A 21,535-nucleotide genomic window follows, 5' to 3' on the forward strand; every position below is an offset into this window, starting at 1 on the left:
TTGAAGATCTGTCTCTATTCTTACATAGAAGAGCCTGTCCACCTTTTCCCAGCAAAAGGATTCAGGTTTTCTTCCTCAGTGTGCAGCTTCAGTATCAATAGTGAGCTTAGAAAAATCCAAATGGTAGTCTAACAGCCTAAGGTGTTCTTTTTTTTTTTTAACTGCTTTCTTTAATTGCAAAGAAGTAACTTCAATTCCTTCTGTCTGAGAAAAACAGTGGGGCTTGATTAGAGTCTCTGAAAGCGGGTCATGATGGAATTTGTTGGATTTTGGGTTTTGTTTACTGTAGGCTCAAAGCTTTTTGATGATAGAGCATTCAAGAAGGATATCAACTTTCAGGTGGGAGGAGTATATGAAACAATGAATTGGCTTCCCTCTTCCCCTGGCTATGTTCTAAGCAAATTGAAAAATAAAACAAAGAGTAGCATATGAAGGTAAAAAAATACCACCTTCATTTTTTTTATGAAAGACAATCTGGAGAATATGGTTCAGTATGGAAGCCAAATGTGTTTGCTCCCCAATCCCCCAGAATTAGAGATCATATCTGGATTTGGCAACACTGAACCAGGACAGCCCTGTTTCTAAAGGGAGGCAAGAATGTGCCCCTGGAAAAGGACCAGGGGCTGTTTTCTCCCTGCAGGCAGCTTATTCCCAAGAAAAAGGACAGGACTAAGCCTTTCCACACTGACTGATCAGATAAATCACTCCACTTCCCAGGGCAGAGTAAATACAGGGACAAAAAGAAAGGTCAGGAATATACTTAGAAAAATGTCCTCAAAGAATTCAGCAGTGGAGATAAAATATGTACATTCCTTTATGTCTGTATACATGGAATAATCCAGAAATGTGATCACTGGAAATGTAATCAGATGAGAACTTTAATACTTCTGGTCATAGGACATTTTAAGTATCCAGTAATCCTTGTCTGAAAAGTACAGGGCTAATGGTATAGCATTGGCTTTTTGACACTAAATGAAGGTCATCCTGGATGATGACATTTAATTGACCATATCAATTAAATATCTGAGTGGATATTAGTTATAAGTCATAAATCTCTCACCCCTCTTTTATATAACTATGTCTAGTGTCTGACAGGGCACAATCTCGTATACTCATTTCAGAGAAAGTCAATATAGTAAATGCCTAATGTGCAATTTTAAGTAAATGAGAACATTTTAGAACTAAAGCCATGGTATCTAAATATTCTGATGTAATTTGTTAATAATAATAATCTATTTTCCAGTACTACTTTATATTCTAGAGTTTGGGAGTGGCATCGGTAGAATGGCAGAGTAGGCAGCTCTAACATCCGTTCATTCACAGAAATATTGAAGGCAAGTAGAAACTGTACTGTGTAAATGAAAGCTGCAGAAACAGACATCCTTGTCTTTTTCCTGTCCTTAGGGAAAAAGCATTCAGTCTTTCACCACTGAATATTGTTAGTTGGATTTTTTCGTATGTCGCTTTTGCCATGTTGAGGAAGTTCTTTTTCTCCTCTTAGTTTGTTGAATGTTTTTATCATGGAGTGGTGTTTAATTTTGTCAAAAGCCTTTTCTGTACCAATTGTGATGATTCTGTGTTTTTTTCCCTTCTTTCTCTGAATGTGGTATATTATATTGATTTATTTTCTTATGTTTAATTACCTTTGCATTGCTAGCATAAATTCCAATTAGTCATGGTGTATAATTCTATGTTTCTAAATTCAGTTTGCTAGTATTTTATTGAGGATTTTTGGATCGCTATTCAACAGGGATATTTGTATATAGTTTTTTTTTCTGTTTAGGTCTGGCTTTAGTATAAGAATAATGCTGACCTCATAACATGACTTAAGGAGTGTACCCTCATCTTCAGTTTGTTAGAAGAGTTTAAGAGGGATTTGTGGTAATTCTAGCCAAAGCAATTAGGCAAGAAAAAGAAATAAAAGATATCAAAATTGGAACATGTGTTAATATCCCAGAGCTGCAGCAAAAGGTAATACAAACGGGGTGACTTAAAACAACAGAAATTTATTCTCACAGTTCTGGAGGCTATGAGTCTGAAATCAAGGTGTCAACAGGGCGATGCTTCCTCTGCAGCTCTAGGTAGAATCTTTCCTACCCTTTTCCCAGCTTCTGCTGCTGGCCAGCAATCCTTGTCACCCATAAAGTAGGAGAAAATATTTGTAAATTATATATCTGATAAGGATTTAATATCAGAATACAAAATAAACACACAAAGATCAGTTACGTATCTCTTCACTAAGAAGTCCTACAACTCAACAACAGAAAGACAACAAAGTTTAAAATAGGAAAATATTTAGACATTTAAGAAATTTCTCTAAAGATATGCAAATGGCCAAAAAGCACATGAAAATATACTTCACATCATTACTCATTAAGGAAATACAAATCAAAACCACAGTGAGATACTACTTCATACCCAAGTGTTGGCAAAGATGTGGAGAAATTAGAACCACCCAGGTGCATGGCTGGGGGGAAAGTAAAATGATGCAACTTCTGTAGAAAATAGTTTAACAGTTTGGCAGTTCCTTCAAAACGCAAACATAGAATTATCTTATAGCCAGCAATTTCACTCCTAGGTAAATACCCAAAAGAATTGAAAACAAGGGTTCAAACAGATACTCGTATACCAGTGTTCATAGCAGCGTTATTTACAACAGTCAAAACATGGAAACAACACAAGTGTCTATCAGCAGATGATGAATAAACAAAATTTGGTGTATATATATATACATTATATATTCAGCCATAAAAAGAATGGAGCTCTGATATATGCTACAATGTGGATGAACCTTGAAAACATTATGCTAAGTTGAAATGTGCCAAACACAAAGGACAAATATTCTATGATTCGACTTATATAAAATATGGAGAATAGGCTAATTCATGGGACAGAAAGTAAACTAGTGATACTTGGGGGCAGGGCTGGGAGTTTTTTGCATAATAGGTACAGAGTTTCTGTTTGGGGTGATAAATTTAGGAACTAACTACTGGTGATGGTGGTACAACATAGTGTACTTAATGTCACTGAATTGTGTACCTAAAAATTGTTAAAATTGCAAATTTCATGTTATATATATTTTACCATGTGTGTTCAGACTACCTCACTGTCCCCAGTTCATTTGAGCTCTACAATTTTTGGTCAGATTGCAGTGGAAAATCTTTCATAAGGGCAGTTCTGATCAGGTCTCATCTTTTTCCTGTGTGGGTATTTAAAAAAAAAAAAAGGCAAAAACAAGCGACTAAAAAAACAGTGTTTCCAAACAAGTAGCAGTTTTTCTTTTAAATTGAAATCAGTGCATTGCAGCTGGCAGAGTCCTATTTTGAAAAGACTAAGAAAGCCACAGTTGAATGCTGTGAAAGAAAGCAGAGGTGCCAATTCTAGTCAGTATGTTTACAAATTATATTTGCAAATGTTCATGATTTTTATTTCAAACTCATATTTGGACTTGGGAATTTTTTGTTTTCAAAACAGTTGGCACTGATTGTAATTTTTCTGGTTTTACATCTTCTGTTAAGACCTGGTAAATGAGCTACTGAAAATCCAACAAATTTAAATATTAAATAAAATAATATATAACTCAATAAAAGAAAACGGCTCTCAGTATTGAATTTAACAAGTAGCAAAATATCATTGAACAACTGCAAGAAAGAATAAATGAATCACTTGTCTAGTATGTGACAGTATTAAATTTTCCCACGTGACATACAAATTAGGACCAGGCAGTCTTTTGTAATACAAATGTGAAGGACATATTCTACAATGACCAGGCGATTGAATATATTGTCTAAAATCACAAAGAAGACAGAACAGATCTGAGAAATACTGCTTATTCGTGTTGTTATAGGTATTCACCTGAAGAACTATAACCAGAAGATATATGATACCATTTTAATTATGTATTCATTAACTTTTTCCTGTAATTACAATTAATTAACAAATTGATTGCTATCCGATGGTTTCTTTACAATTACTCCTTCACAAGGCTTTTGTGTTTGGTCTAGCTTCCACATTAAAGGCATCAGAAAACCTTTAGAATCTGCCATTTCTTATCGAGATAAAACATTGCTTTCTCCCAGAATAGGGCAAAAAAGGACTACAAAGATCTTAGTTTAATTAGAGTCCCATATAGATGCTTCTCTGTAGCAGAATTAAATCCTGCTAAATATCACTTGTCAGTTCGTCTTTATTTCACTTTATCCGAGGGTTAAATAAAGTAGTGAGCTGTTACATGATCTAACATAAAGATGTTTTATGAACAAAGTTATATCAGCATCAGGGACAGTCAGCGAGCTCCAAGTGAGTGGAGTCCTGAGTCTCTGAGATGTGTGCTCCTGCTCCAGGGTGGATCAGATGTTATACTGATCCTGCTGCTGTGTGGCCAAGTTTAACTTGACAAGCCAAACAAATATAGACTGCATCTGCTGGTAGGGCTGATGCAAGTAGGACGACTTTTGTGTCAAAACAAGGGTCAAGTCAATGCAAGCTTTGTCATATTTTAAAAGAAAAGCATGTCAGGGTCTCACTCTTGTCTCATTGCAGACAATCATCGTTTTAAAGCTCACATGAGAAAATGCATCTTCAAGTTGTTAAACTGGATTAGATCTCCTGACATAGAAAGAAAACCTGCCAGCATGATATATACAGAAAGCCTCATAAAAAATAAAAATAAACAAACTTACAAAACTGAAATGTCCTGAGTTAATCTCAGAGAGCAAGTGTATAAACCTGAGCAGGAAGGCAATGACTATTCAGATCAATGGGGGAGGTAGACATCGTCTACCATCCATATCATGACCCCATAGGAAAGGTCATTGTTATGTCCTTGAGCAAATTACTCAGATTTAAAGGACATTTTTTTCAAAGGTATTTTGTTTAATTGGGGAATTGGGAGAGGGGAACAGTGTTGGGGAACTGGGGAAGGAGAACAGCCTAGTTGTTGTCCTTCAATCTCAGTTGTGGAGGGCACAGCTAGCTCAGCTCCAAGTCCAGTCGCCATTCGGCCGTCGACAGCTTGTGGCTGCTCAGCTCAAGGTGCCGTGTTCAATCTTAGTTGCGGTGGGCATAGCCCACCATCCCATGTGGGAGTTGAACCAGAAACCTTGTTGCTAAGAGTGCTGGAGCTCTAACCACTGAGCCATCCAGCTGCCCATCGGCAGCTCAGCGGCAGCTCAGCTCGAGCGCAGCTCACTGGCCCATGTGGGAATCACGCCAGCGACCCTGTTGCTCAGAGCTCACACACACTCTTAACCAACTGAGCCACTCAGCCGGCCCAGGAAATTTTGATTTTTAACAATCAAATATTGTCTAGGGAGAAATGAGTGGTTTGTTTTGATACTCGTAGCAACCATTACTCACACTACCCTACTTCCAACCTATGGTCAAAGGCTCATATATCTCAGCTTGAAAAAAACACCATCGTGAATTCACCTCTTTCCTAGAAGTAAATTACGTTTAGTGAGAATGATGATTTAGCACCATAGCATGCTTTAATGTGTTAGTGGGTTATTTTTTCTCCTCTGGGGGAAAATAATGTAGTGGGGTCCATCTCTAGAGCTAGTGATGGGTCTCAGCCAATAACACAGACCAGAACAGAATGAAACTCCAGTTGGTGTTTCTCGACCTTTAGCGAGTCCTTAAGAAAAACTGTAGCTAAACATCATATTGCTTTGTTAGTCACTGAAGGTCATAAGACTTTAAAAATAATTACCCTCTATTCTACATTATACTTTGTGGTTATCAGAGCACTTAGATTTCATCTCAGCCAGTGTCACATTCTGCAGCTTATCATCTAAGAAAGAAATTGAAGGAATCTTTGCATTCACTATGTCTTGTTAATCCTTTGGAAAATATTAGGAACAGCTGATGTTACCCTTAAAATGTTATATTCTTGGCATTAAATCAGAGCTTTTTTGCCATCAAAAGAAATATTCACCTGAAAACATAAGAGCCAATGGCAAGTAATAAGCTCTGGGTGCTATTATTCTTTCCTTTAAAACAAAACAAAGCAAACCACCCCTCAAAAGAAAAGGAAAGGAAAGGGGAGGGGAGGGGATGGGAGAGCAAAACATATATATTTGTGATTAACATTTGATTCGGAAACCTAGACAAGAGACAATTTTTGTGGAGATTCTGTGACTAACAGTGTGAGTGACTGATGCTTTCTACATGTGGCATGTAAGGACAAATTTAAAACGTAGCACCTGTTTTCAACTGAAAATAATCAGATTTATAATAGGCAAAGCATGCCATTGCAGCTATTTTTAAAAATAATAGTCCAGTTGTGTTCATTGGCCCTCCCCTAGAGGCCAAGGTTATTTGGCCTTTGGATGTTAGGTTGGAAGTTAATTTGTATTGCACCGCAGTCATGTGGGGCTTCCACTCTCCCCTCCCACCCCATTACTTTGCGGATCCCTTAGCCAAGCTTGTGACCCTGTGATGATCGCTGGTAACCCTTACCTTTCTCAGTCCCTTTTCTCTCTCGAGCCCTGTATCCTTCCTCTTTTGGCTCAAGCTTTTCCTCTAGCTTTTGGTTTCAGGCTTTAGAGATTGTCGTACTCCAGGCATGTGCTCAAAGGGAACCAAATGACTCTGAAAATACTTTAAACCAATTCAGCGTATGTGTCGTCCATAGAGTAAACTTCTCGTGCTCCAGATGGTATCTATCTAGTTCTTCAGATTAATGAGACTTTTAAAGCACTTCGTATGTGATCTTTTACCTGTCAGAAAATGTGTTAGGCCTCCTTATAATTGTACCTTCAGCATTTTGTTCCAGAATGGGAAGTGAAGATCCTTTGAGTTCCAAATATGCACGGAATTCTTTTTCTGTCTTGCTAGACCTATAAGCCCTGGCTGTGGTTAAACTTGGCTTTCTTCCTGACTTTTCCCTTGCCTTCTTGTCAGCAAATGTTTTGGTCTGTGGGTTTATGTCAGGTGATAAGAAAACATTTTAGACTTTAATGCAACTTGAACACACTAGACATCGTATGAGGCATAACAGTGACAATTCTTCTACGTAACTCCGCATTTGGTAAGTGATGGGGAATAAGTTACTGTAAAAAGACTCATGAACTAAAACCTGTCCCGTAGAGTCCCTGTTTTCATAGCTTTTCAAAAGTTACGTGAAGTAAAAAGCAGGTTAGGATTTGTAGTAAAGGGGACTTTAAAACACCTAATCTAGGCTTTGGTTGTCTGTTCTTTAACATGTTTACGAGATGTATTTTGTATACAAGCAATTTTTAAAAAGACAGAGCTCATTTACAATTTCCCAGAAAAACTGCCGAGTCATCACCTCCAGCCTGTGCCCTCTGGCCCCTCTATGGGTGACCTGTCACAGGATGAAAGCTATTTTGTCTCAGTGTGTGTTATTCTGCATCCCACCCCACCCTCCACAGCCCACCATGTAATTAATTACTCCTTACCACAGGAATGCTTGTGGCTGGATAAAAAACTGAACCATACTCACCCGCCTGCTTGACCTGCTGAGGTTTGAACTTGGCTGTGATCCATCCCAGCCCTAACTGTTTTGAATCTGAGTTTTTATTGTATACATTCTTTTCAAAGCATAGTATGCTGTGTGTAATCTGACTAGTGGCTTGGACACAGTATGAGTTTACTGTTCTCGGTTGTCTAGTGTAAACAGAAGTTAATAAATGATTGTTGCTGATGTTCTAGTCCCCACTCTCACAGATCAAAGGAAAATGTACCACAGGGCTCTTTACAGCTCCTGATGCATGATGGTATTAAATGATGGAATTTTATCAGAAGAGGCTACCCTCTAATATGAGCCCATATACTTTTTTTATTAGAATAAGAACTGTTTTCAGACACATTCTATGTCATATCTAAAATTGTTTTCTCCTATTTGTTTTAATGTCAACTTAAAAAAATTTCCAAGTAGCCATTCCTGGGAGGACTTGTTTGACAGTATAAGCTATTGTTATACACTAATCAGTAAATCTACAGGAAGATCCCAGTTGTCACATGCATAAACACTAGGTCACTATCAACTATTATAAATTTTAATATTAAATGAATTAGTATAAAGGAAAACTTTTTTAACCTGGAGTCCATCATGAATTTTAGAAGGTCTTTGAACTAATTAAAATTATATCTAAAGTATTGGACATATTTGCCATTTTTTTGACAGAGAATACATCCTACCTTTCATCTGATTGCCAGAAGTATATGTGACCCAGTAAACTGTAAGAGTCACTAGTATATATCACTGTCCCATTATAAATATTTTACCATGAACACTGTAAAGCCCAACTTTCCATCCCATTGGCGACACATCTGCCTTTTAAATTTGAATCTATACAATTGCAAGGTATTGTAAATGGCTCTCCTATTGAAGGATCAATTGGAGAAAGGAAAGAGGAGGAAGAGAAGAAAACAGGAAACTAGCTTATAGAGTTTCCTGTGAGCCAAGCACTTGTACATGGTACCTAGTTTCATCCTCCCCACAACACTTCCAGTGTACCGTTCAAGTGCATTATTATCACACATTTAACAGGTGAAGAAACTAAGGCCCAAAGGGCTAAGTGACTTACCCGAGATCTGACAGCTAACCAGTGACAGACCCTGGTTCAAACGCTGTGCTGTCTAAGGACAAAATTCCTTCCCGTTCCTCCATACCACCCAGGCTGTTTGAAATAGTGGATTCACTCACCTTCTTACCTGCTGGCAACAAGTTATGTTGGAAGTCATTGTTTGTCTTATCACCCTGTTAACTAAGTCTGAAATTCTCTCCTCCCCTCTTTCCTACTGTCTTCAGTCAGGTCACTGATGTCTGTGCCTGTCTTACCGCAACTTGCCACTGCCCCTGCCTGCAGTCCCCTTCCCTCCCCCAGTTCTGCCCTCCAACCAGAGTGAACTTCTTGAAAAGTAAATCTGGTCATTGTCAAAATGCCTCTATGACTTCCCATTGCCTTCAAAATAAAATTAAAACCCTAAGATGATGTAGTATAGAAATGTACACTTGAAACCTATGTAATTTTACTAACCAGTGTCACCCCCAATAAATTTAATAAATAAATATTTTAAAAAAGGAAGAGGGGGAGGGAGGGATGATGAAAGAACCCCGAATCATGGTTTATAGGACCCTTCATCATCTGGACTCTGCTTTGTTCAAGCTTACCCCTCCCTGCCCTCCCCTCACCCTCTTAGATTTCAGCCATAATTAACTACTTATTGTTCCTTCTATACAAACTGTCTTTTTGTACTTCTCTCTATGTGGAGCACTCTTCCCACTTCTGCTCACCTGGGTAACTCCCATTTGCTTGAAAGGCCTTTTATATGAAGCTTTTTATAAAGGCCTCTTCATGGAACTCTTTCTTCACTCCTCGAGTCTGGGACTAAGTGCGCATAGAAAATCTCTACCTACTCTTATAGTGGCATTGGGACCACTATCACATATAGAGTTTCTGTGTGCATTAGATAAAAAAACATCCTTCCTTTAGAAGCACATGGCGCCATGTAAGGGCACAGCACTTGGGGAGAGGATGGGCCACATTTCAAGCTCCAGGTTCTCACATGCAGAGCCCAGTGTGCACAACCATAGATGATGGTCCTGTGTGGCATTTGGCAAATGGCATTGTGATGGCCTGTTCACTTACCTGCATCTCCAACTATGCCAGGTAAAACGGAAAGGGAAAAGCAGAAAGCACAGGAACCACCTAGAAATTAACTCAAGAGTAATCGGGGTCTAAAATGGAGTAGGAGCAGAGGAAGGAAAAGAAGGAATGGATCCAAGACAAATCACACAGAACGGGCACGGCTTGGTGCCTGATTGAATGTGAAGCTACAAGAGGTGGTTGGTTGGTTGGTTGGTTGGTTGGTTGGTTGGTTTTCTTTCAAAGATAACCTTAAAGTTTCCAGGTTGGACTTTGGGGGAGGTTGCTGATACCTTTAACAGAGAAAAGGAAGAGAAAATTAAAGTAGATTTGTAGGGAATGTGATGAATTTTGGATATACTGAGTTTGAAGTGCTAATGGGGCCTTGACATAAAATGTCAGTCAAACATGTAGAGATTCAGACTAGGATTCAAAGGAGAGTTAAAACTATTCTGTGTATACAGAGATCTTTTACTTATTAAATAAACACAATTCTACAATACAGAAAAATGATGTAGGGCCTTTCTTTGTTATAGTTAAAGAGATTATAAATTTATTATTCTAGAAAGGAAGATAAATTCCTCGTGATAGCCTCAGCAAGAGATTGTAGAAAGACCATTAAAAGATATAACATATTTGTTTCAATAAATTGAAAAAGCCATTTTCTCCATTAGAAACTAGCTTATAAAAGAAACTGCTTTAGTGCAAGTCATTGGGAGAAGAAATCACCAAAGGAAAATAGAGATCAAAGGAAAAGGGAAGAGGAAGGACAGGAAAACACCATTTTGACATGTGAGAAAAAAAATCTATTATCAGGACTTCAACAAAACAAACAATGGAGTACAAGTTACACTGACATATGATGCAGAAATGTGCATCATATTTTCACTATTCCAGAGGAGTGCAGAAGAGACAGTTAAGACTAACACAGCATCACTCTCACATCCATAAAACCAAGAAAATGAAATTACCACAGCTGCTTACTATAGGATAATTGCCAGTTTCCTTGCCTAGTTCCATGCCCAACCAAAAGTAATATTTCCATACCTCCAATTTAGCATTTTGTTGGAGGGAAAGGACTGGACAAATAAAATGGAAGCAAGAAGACATCTCAGCTGGAGTTTGTCCAGGGTGTTAGCCAATTCATGCCAGGTGTCCAGACCCAGATAAAACTCACGAGGCCAAAGTTTCCATCAAGAAAATTCACTGCCCTGTAGTGTGCTCCTTGCAGAGCCATGCAGAAGCCCCGTTTTCTTAGCTTCCTGCTGCCACTATGGGCTCTACCCAAACCTGTGTCCTAGGACACCCAGTGATAAACATCGTGCTCCTTCTCTGTGCTCCTCCCACACCTTATCTACCCTCAGCCTTTACTATCTTGGCCTTGGGTAACCTGCACTGCTCTGTGGCAGACCAAAAATCCCTTTCCTGGTACAGCAGAACTTGACCTCCTCTGGACAAACACGCCAGCCTCTTAGTCCAAGCTAAGTGTCAGATAAAGAGAGAGAACAGATCGAGCGGCACCCACGAGGGCCTGCCACTGTCCAACAGTGCTGCTTTGAGGTGTGCCAACCCAAGCCCCACCAGCTCTGGTCAGTAGAGGAATGGCAAAAATACAAGAGCTTTGCTCTCTGCACACAGGAGGCACGTGGGAGCACCACCCACAGGCTGCCCCTGCAGCCTGAGTCGCCAGATCCTCTCCTAGCTTGTAACAGACCCTGCCAGCTCCATGTGGGACATTGCCCTGTGTCTCAGCTGAGGAACCCCATGCTGCCCACATGGGACGTGGTCTCACAAAGCCCAGCCCTACGAACGTGTTAACTTCTTTGTACAAAGTCACATGCCCTCCACACAGGACACCTATAAAAAGTGCAGTTTGAGGTCCTGGACAAACCTGACCAGCAAATGAATCCCATTATCTAATAAAAGGATTCTCAATGCTGGCTACACAATAGAATCACCTGGGAGGATAAAAAAAGAAAAAAAAACTGAACCAGAAGCTCCATCCTAAAAAACTGCACTTACTGCTTGTCTGGAGTGGGTCTGAGTATCACTGTTTACTAAAAGCACCCAGGATGCTGGTGACATCATAACCTCTGGGCCAATGTGATATCCTGCCACTTCCAGCAAGGAGATTGCTCAATGAGTCTAGGTTTGTGATTTCCACTTGAGGTCAGGCCTCTCCCAAAGTGGCAGCTTACACGAGGCCCTTCATCAGCGAAGTCCAGCTCCGTGTGTGTTTACTCAATCAAGCTGCCGAAGCCCTGCCAGATGGAGAGGAAAAGTCAGGCGACACCCTGAGCTCTGCATGCCCGGTGGTGCCCTGTCCCACCACATACCTCCTCCAGGGGTGATGTGGCCTTTTTCACAAGCTGGAAGCCACCCCTTTCTTCCTCCCTAACCTGTCAAGCTATAGCCATGGAAAACCCTACCTGATCAACATAGCAGTTGTGCCCATCACATCTGGTCCTTGTTCCCTTCAGTGTCAATAACGAGAGGATGGAGAGGTGGGAGGAGCTCTCGCAACCCCCGTTAAATTCAGAAGTAATGACCACCCATCCCACTCAATGCTGGTTACGTCTCCTCCACTGAACTATGAGCCCTGCGAAAACTAGAGCAGTGCCTGGTATGTAGTAGGTGCTTGCGGAAATGTCTGATGGATGAATGAATGAACAAATAGGTGGAGAAGAGTTGCTGTTTTCATGACAGGAATGGAAAAGATGGTCTCACTGTTCAGGCCAATATTTAACATGGATAGAACCACAAGCGGGGGCTCAGAGGAGTGGAACTCAGGCTTCACCTGAAAACTCAACATTTGCTCTTTTTTTTTTTTTTTTTAGCTGAGCCATCCTGCCACCTGTTGGCAGCTCAGCGGCTGCTCAGCTCAGGCCGGGAATCAAACCGCTGTTGCTCAGAGCTCACACTCTTGAGCGAGCTCTTAACCAACTGAGCCACTCAGCCGGCCCTGATCTTTCTTCACTTAAGCACACCTGTGCTTTTTTTTTTCAAGGCAACCAAACTTTTTTCATGTCCTTGTCCTCTGGTTCTCCTTTTTTGCTCAGACCTCCCACATAGCAACACCCCGATTTTTCCACAGTGCTGTGTGCCTGCTTGGCCTGGACCGTCTTCCCGCTCCACAGCAGCCTGGTTGTCCCGCCCTCCATACAATAGCGGTGGGCACGGTTACCAGCTCCACAGCGGAATTCAAGAGAGATTAGTTAAATGTACAGTAAGCCCTTCCCTGCTCGTTTTCTGACTTCTACAGTGTTTTGAATGTACTGAACGCCAAGACTGCTTATCCACAAGTCCTTTGGAGCGGTGGTATGTTTATCTTAGAATTCCAGCCTACATGCTAATTGTGTTGCCGCCTGTGGGAGAAGGAAGCCAAGCTCTTTGGGTAATCATACGGTACCAGGGACTGCTGCCTGCACTTGACTCGGGCAGATGAATGTGGTGCCTCTGTTTTTCACGGCTGGGGTTCAAAGAGGCATAAGCGAGAAGCACAGGATACGACTAGCTCATGTCGGCACTCTAGGTCATCTGATACCTTTTGAAACATAGGTGCCCTATTTTTCTTCAACATTAATTACTCCTAAAGACACCCTCTGTGGCTCTAAAAGAGTATAGGATCTGAAATGTGAGCAGCCTTTCAAATCTCTCTAAAGGCACTGCAGGGAATGATGGAGAAGATAAGTGGGGTCCCGCAGTACTGAGATCCATTTATGTGGGTTGTTTGGAAGATTGTGAGATCCCAGTGCCAACATCTATCTCGCCTATATGCTGAAATTTTTATTTTTTTGGCTTAAGACAATACCTTTCAAAATATTGTCCACAGGCTACCTGCTTTAGAATCATCTAGTGGCATTTATGGAAAACCAGCAAACAAAAATATACCACATTCCTGAGCCCCAGAACAATAAAGCAGGATCTCTGGGGCTCAGGCCTTGAACAGATCCTGACTAAACCACTCAGCTAATCCTTGTGAGCCATAAAGTCTAGACTGCTGGCTTGAGACTTCCTCAACTATCAGGCTTCAAATAAGTACTCTCAACATGCAATAGCATGTGAGCAGATATTAGTCATTTTTATTGAAGGATCTGAGGTCAGGGTATGATGAAGTTATCAAAAGAACATGAGGACACAGTACCCACGGGGAGGAAAAGGATGCCACCAACGGGAGGGAATAGAGACAGAATGGCCAGGGAGCCAAGAGAAATCTTCCACGTTTCATCCTTTGGCCCCAGGTTATATATCATTTATCACAGTGCAGTTCAGCCCCTGTCCTGTGCCCATCAGTAGGGATAAAAAGAAACAGAACCCGTTCACAGTCCTAGGGGAGTTGACCATTTGGTAGAGGAAGCAGACCCTTAAATGGGCAATTTAAATAAGTGTGGTAAGCCAAAGATAGGGATTTGCACAGAAATTTGGGGGGTTGTGAAGAGGGTTTCCTAACTGAAACTTAGCTCCCAGAGAAGGAAGTACCTGAGTAGGGAAATAAGTAGAAATTAGGCAGATGGGGTTGAGGGTGGGCGGCTTTTGAGGAGGAACTCAAGGGGGCCTAGGAGCTCGTGGGAAATGGAGTGTGTTCCCAACAGAGGGTGACCTACCAAAGGCCCTGAATCCTAAAGAATCCATCTATCAGGGGACTTAGCAGCAGTTCAGGACCTCTTTGTCATAAAACATAAGGAATGGAGAAGGATAATCAGCGAGCCTGGATGGGTGGACGTGGGTCAGGTCAGGGAGATATGTGTATGTCTGGATAACTTTTCACAGTCCTTTTCGCTAGACACCTAGAAGACTTCTTGGATTTGTCCTTCAAATTCCTGTCGCGTCCTGCATGACAAAGGCAGTGAGAGAATGAGAGGGGGCGGCAAAGGGTTAAAAAAGAAAAGAAACAGAGCCAAGAATTAAATGAGAGCAGGACCAAAGGTCTCCAGCCTCACAGGACTGAGCTTTTATTTCCCCACCTACCCAGAAGTAGCATTGTTCTCTCAACAGTCTGTGAGTCTCATTCCTGAAAACTTGCTCCAGCCAGATTACCCATGCCTGCAAGCTGCTATTACTGAAAGTCCGCCCACATGACCAGACAAATGCTCTGCCTTCACACACTCATACACATATGACCCCAGGGAGATAAGATCATTATGCTGAGGACAGATAGTATCACATCATCAGGTCACTTCCCAAGCAGGTTGCGGGAAGGAATGTAGCTACAGAAGTAGAAGACCTCCAGTCTCCTTGGGGGCGAGTGAGGACCTATGCCCACCTCCATCAGCCCCGAGATTTCTCCTGATGGCCCCCATGTGACTGTGCCTGTCTTAGGTTGTTCCTTCCTTGAGGAATCTTACCCATCATTGGCTAACCAGCCATCTTTTGGGGCCAAACAGGGAGATGCAAGGTGTATGAGCAGTGTCCTCAAAAGGGTCAGTTTAGGGTTAATTGTGGGGGGACAGACCAGTGGACGACTGTGTCACAACAAATTTCTTCCAAGCTATGGCCTAAAACTGTTCATTTTGACTGCTCCAGAAACATATTGCAACCAGTTTATAGGCCCTCTCTGGGACACTGTACATGGCATTGCAATAACTAATAAGTTGAAAATAATATAAAAAAATTGTTCAATATAGATTTGAGAATGTTTTGTCTATCATTGGAAGGATACATGAAAAATAGGAATATTAATGACCTCTCGAGAGGGAGACTAAGAGAGGTAGGAGTAATTTACTTCTAATTGTATGCCCTTTCATACTGTGTGAGTTGTTTACCATGTATATGTGCTATCTATTCAAACAAGTTTAAAAGAGAACCAAAGAGACACATTTATTTCATAGCATAAAGAGTTGTCAACATACAAGTGATTTAATTTCTATTGAAAACCAAATTAGTGATTCACTGATAAAACCGTGACAGCAATACTATCATTGAAGTAGTCATGTTTTTCATAGCTTGAGAAAAAATGGGATTGGAGAAATACAAATTTTGTATATCCTCTATAAATTTGGCCTTTTTTTTTTTTCAGTTTGCAGCTCATCTTGTGAAGATGAAATACCCAAGAATCTGTATTCTAGATGGTGGCATTAATAAGATCAAGCCAACAGGCCTCCTCACCGTCCCATCTCCTCAAATATGAAGAATGAAGAGTATGGCTTCCAGAGAGACACAGTGGCATCAACTCCCCATGTCACAGCCCCCCTCGGCACAGCTCTCCACAGCTTCTACTCTAAGACAGAACCAGACTTTCAGACTATGGCATTTCCATGAAGCTTTATCATGAGACATTTTTTTAAGTCTCATGACCCAAATGTTGAGCTGTTCAAGCAACAAACTTGACTGTACATGTAGTGCTGAAAGAATTTTCTTAGCAGTGAAATCCGATCATGTGTTTTTAGCGCGCTGCAACACAAAGCAGAGGAATTCAACTGACAAGGCAAATTGAGCATTATCAAGAAATCTCACTTGCACTGAGAAAGCTGTCTTCCATTGCACTGCACAGAAAGTACCAACAAAGGTATTATTTAGAAATATAGATTGAATGTGGGCTAAAATCATCTTTCCATGATAATGAAAGGTGAAAAGCTACTCACAATGCATCCCTTACAGGAAAAAGCTACATTTGGTAACTCATTTTTGACCCAGACAAGGGTGTGTGTGTGTGTGTGTGTGTATAGAAGAATTTAGCCCATTGAAAAAAGTGATAATAGTCTACTTCCAGAAAATTGCAAGTGTGAAATCATTCATATTATTATAGAATAATTGTTTAGCTCCTGTAGCAGAGAAACCCAAAATAAGAGTGACTTAAACAAACCAGAACTTTCTCTCTCACTTAAAAGTCTGCATAGTCAGCCTAGGACTAGTATATTGGTTTCATAATCATTAGGAACTCGGGTATCTTTTCTCATTGCTTTACCACCCTCAACACATGGTTTCTGTCACATGGATCAAGATGGCTGCACAGCTCCTACCATCACCTGCAATTTAGAAGGAAGGAAATGAAGGAGGAAGGGTGGGGAAGAAAGGAAAGAAAGAAATAGGGAGGAAGGAAAGAAGGAAGGACATGCTTCTCTTTACGAGCCCAAACCAGAAGGTGCACATATTACTTCTGCTTACATACCATTGGCCAGAACTTAAACAGATGGCCACACCTAGCTCTAAGGAAAATTAGGAATACAGTCTTTCTGAAAAACTTTATTACTGTGTGGGAAGAGGAGAACACATATTGAAAGACAGCTAGCAGCCTCTGCCACATTATTCTAAAAAACTGTACTTCATTGAATCTAAGACATAACACAGTTTTATGTACTGAAGGAAGAAAAAGTGCAGCCAAATAAACTGTGACACATCAGTTATAAGATGTACTCCCATTTCAGAAATGTGAAAAAAATATGAATCCTAGAATTATTGAAAAAGAGTGCATCTTTTACTCTTCACTTTTAACTAAAATATCTTCTTTCATCTTTAACTTACATTCCTCTTCAATGTTAGGGCTACCTAGGTAGAACATCTCAATAAGAGCCTCAATTCAACTTTCTGGGCTCTGTTTTTGTTGTTGTTATTTGTTTGGGAGTTTTGCGTCTATTTTTTTTTATTGCGATATAATTTACATACCATAAAATTAACCTTTTAAAATATACAATTCAGTGGTTTTTAGTATAGTCATAAGATTGTGCAATCATCACTCTATCTAATTCCAGAATATTTTTCCTGACCCAAAAAAGAAATCCTTTATCTATAAGCAGTCATTCCTCATTAACCCCTGCCAAGGTCTTTGATTAAAATTGCGTATGTGGAGTGAGATAGGTAGCCAGCTTATTTCTTTCATGTGGATATCAAGCTGTCCCAGTGGCAGCATTGTTTTGTTTTGCTCAATAAAATTATAGTTATTCACCAAATATGTTTTGAATACCTACTATGTGCAAGACACTGACATAATCAGTAGTTGTATCATTCTGTGAACCCTATGCAATGCAGAAAGAAAAAAATTAAGAGAATTAATGAGAAAACAAAATTTTACATGAGAAAACAAAATTTTACCACAGTTTCTCTAACATCTTTTTTGGGTCATCGTCTTCCCTGTTTAGGGAGGTATTATTAAATCCTCCTGTTCTTTCCTTTAATCCTTGATAACTTACCTACTTCATAGTCATAGCACTGATGATCATTTGGAAATAGTGATTCTGAGTTTTAACTTTGACTTTCAAAGAAAGCAGACAAGGAGGGAGGGGTGAGGATCTGGATTGAATGGGGTGGTTATTTAGGTAGTGGAAGAGGATGAAGGCCTGAGTGTTGTGAGACGATAATAATAACCAGCCTCCATCACAGCTTTGCATTTGATCTTTCTTAAAACTTGATACATTTAGGCTTTTGGAAAAAGTGGAAGCTTTTTAAACATTCAAATTATGGATAATACTTAATATTCTCAACAGTAAAATAAGAAAGAACATACAATCAGTGCTATGTTTACAGGCAGGGCATGTTATTCGATGGCAGATGGTTTTAACAAAATTGACATCAACAACTATTTGTTGAATTTAAATCTATATAACCCATGATGTATAGAGGTCCTTTTATTATATTATTGATTCCTACATTATCACCATCAGCACTGTTTGTTTCTGGCACAAGCAGTCTCTTCCTTATGCCTGGAATGACATTACTACCACTACCAGCCCTACACACACACACACACACACACACACACACAAATCCTTCATAATCCAACACCAGTAGCACCTCCCCCAGCCCCTGACTTCCCTGTGCTGCATTAGAGCCTCAAGTCTATCAAAGCATTCCATTCATACTTGTAATAATAGACTTATTACATCATTTTGCAATTTTCTGTTCACATTTGGGCCCCATATTAAAATATGAGCTCCTTTAAAGTCAGAGACCATAATTTATAACTTATCTTCAGCAACCCACTGCACTGAATATGCTTGATAAATGTCAAATTGAGTCTCTAGCTTAGAGATTTTAGAATCTATATGAATAGAAAAAATTTAAAACAACCCAGGTAACTATGTTTCAAGTGCCAAACTTATCTGGCACCTGATGATATATAAATAAATTGAAATCTCAATTCCCTGAGGGAGAAAGGATCTCTAAATTTCTATAACCCTAGTAGTTGGAACAGATAACTTTCAGCAACAGGGTAAACTAAGTTAGTTGCATCCCTTTTCCAAAACACAGAAATGCTAGAGTAAAAAGAATATTACAAATGTCTAATACTTTACCAAAGCTGAAAGAAATAAACAGAAATTCCCTGATGTCAGATAGGAAGATGAACTGAAACACACTGTCAGGCCCATGGGATATTAGATATCAACACAGGCCTTAGGAGCTGAGGTTTTAACAACACGTAGATATGGAAGACACAGCTTTGGGCCTTCTGGTAGGTAGATGGTATTAAGATGACAAAGTGACAGCTGTGAAGAACAATGCTCCATGAAATGACTAGGAATAACTTCCCACAAAATCAGGAAAGCTACAGGGGAGATTGTCATGGGCTGGTGTTCTGAGTGAAGGAAGACAGATCTATCGTAGATGGATGGAGGCATTCAACGGGAAGGCTGGGTAAGTTCCCAAATTAGAACAGGCTTTAGGGCATGTGTTCATCTGACTTTTTTAAAATGAGAACAATGAATTATATCAAGCTTTTGGAAAGCATTGGTGGTGCCTGATCTTGGTTGGACTCCTCTGTTCCCTCCTCCAAATAGTTACAAAAAAAAATTGTTCTTTAGGGCCGGCCGTGTGGCGCATTGGTTAAGAGTTGGGTTGGGAGTGCCAGCTCTGAGCAGCAGGGCCGTGGTTCAGATCCCACATGAGGGCCAGTGACGCTGCGCCCTCTACAGCTAAGAAGGTGAACAACAGCTCAACCTGGAGCTAGGCTGCCAGGAGTCGGAGTCGCCGGCAATGGTGTAGGCTGCAGCAGGGTTGCAGTGGGCTGCCATGAGCTACCATGAGTGGCTGGCAGCCAGCGTGAGCTTCCGTGAGCCAGCATGAGTGGCTGGCAGCTGGCATGAGCTGCTGTAAGCCAGAGTGAGCAGCCATCCAGTGGCCAGAGACCGATTGCCTCACCCGGGAAGAGCGCAATGATAAAACCAACATGAGCCAGTGAAGCAACGTCCTCCACAACTACACTGAAGAACAAAACGACAGCAGCTTGTCTGTTCCCCTTCCCTGATCCCCCAATGCTGTTCCCCTCCCCCAATTCCCCAATAAAATATTTTTTAAAAAATACTTCTTTAGAGATTAATATCAGTTGTATGGTACAGCCTCTCCAAAGGATCGTATGCGGTGGTCTCACCAGGGAAGTCCACTATAAGGGGAGAAGACTGCTTGCTGCCTTGACAGCTATAGGGTTGGTGGGTGTTTCACTCTAGTGGAATCATAAATAGTCATCTCATTGGGGCACATGCTGTCTCTACATATGCTTATCATTAACAAAATAATTCATTTTTCTGGGTAAACATTCATTAAGCCGAATAGGAAGCGAAACGATAATATTTATGATAAATATTTGTTTGGGTGTTTAGCATAAGACCAAATACCCTTCACAACTACAAACTTAGATTTTATGTGTAAAAATAATGGAAATGTTGCAAACCTTAACTGTCTGACAGTAGAAATTTAGCATATGGAATTACTCTCACACAAACTTTAAGTTTTGTCATCCAGTTTTATTTACTATTAGAAATAGTGCACGTTGTAAGTAAGCTATTTAAAACTTTAGCCATATTTTTAAAAAGTTGTATGTATTTATATCTTATCTGAGTAATTTTTTTGTTCATGTCTTATGAAAAGTGCTTGTCACATGAAGTGTAAATTTGGATGTTAGCTAATTCAGGGTTCTATGGATTGTGGTGTTTGTAACTTGTACTGTGACTTTTAGGCCTAATGTCTCCTCTTGGCTTGATACTTTTTAATATCCTTTCTAATCCCTTTCAGAAGACCTATTTCTAGTGTACATTGTCTGCAGCATTTCAGTAATACTGCTCTGTTCTGATGCTCATGATGACCAATAAACAGTGTGTGGATGGATACCAAGGCACTGTCTCGCCAACATTCCTGGATATTATATGTTAATCCTCTGGGTGGTGGAGGTTAAACCACTGTCCTGTCGTGGTTTAAGACTAAATTTAGAGCTATAACAAATGCAAGTAAAGCATTAGATAAGATTCTAAATATTGCTCCCTGCTGCACTAAAAGACTCAACTTCTGTCTGTATATATATATATATATATATATATATATATATATATATATATATATATATGACTTTTTATAAAAACAGTACATGGCTTATTATTCTTAAAAGCTGTCATAGCGGGATTCCTAGTTAAAGCATTAAAACCTAAGGCAACCCATGTGTTAATTTTATCATTAACCCTGGAAACGTATTTTTGTTTCCTGTTATTATTAATTTTTCTTAACTATATTAGCATACATTACAGTCCTTCAAGGTAGAGTAATTTAGTATTTTAAGGCATATCGTGTGCTAGAACTGGCTCCTAGCGGCTTGGGAGAGCTGAAGGCACCCATTTCTTTCCAACTCTATGTTCAGTGACCTCACACTCGTAGGTTAAAATTGAACACAGCAGGAGCACTTACACCATAAAAATAGACAGACATCACAAATCACATCTTTCTTTCTCTTTGTTTGTTAGTTTTTAAAGCCAGTCAATACTATTGACCAGAACACCACTAATTTTAACCACCCTGTGGTCATTATCTATAGATTATAAATCATGAAGGTAAAAGGAATTTTAAAGTTCATCTAATCCAAACTTCATTGTTCCCAACAGTAACAGTAAAATGATTTTGCAAATATCATGTAGCTAGTAAAAGATCCAAAATTATAATTCTGCTTTCCTGATGCCTAATCCACTTCTCTGCGTACCACATACAGATGGACAGGGTAGACGACA

At 40.0% G+C, this 21,535-nt stretch overlaps 1 protein-coding gene across 1 annotated transcript in view; it reads left to right on the top strand.

Moving 5' to 3' along the window:
- Positions 1-17,219, top strand: part of TBCK (TBC1 domain containing kinase) — a gene marked incomplete at its 5' end in the record, with an annotated part of 125,268 nt that extends 108,049 nt beyond the window's left edge. The window contains one exon of the mRNA XM_019630093.1: positions 15,563-17,219. Coding sequence (XP_019485638.1) covers positions 15,563-15,741 — 179 coding nt within the window. The remainder of the gene's footprint in view (positions 1-15,562) is intronic.
- Positions 17,220-21,535: the final 4,316 nt, after the last annotated feature.

This window comes from Hipposideros armiger, unplaced genomic scaffold (genome assembly GCF_001890085.2).
Source record: "Hipposideros armiger isolate ML-2016 unplaced genomic scaffold, ASM189008v1 scaffold_892, whole genome shotgun sequence".
Lineage (NCBI taxonomy): Eukaryota > Metazoa > Chordata > Mammalia > Chiroptera > Hipposideridae > Hipposideros > Hipposideros armiger.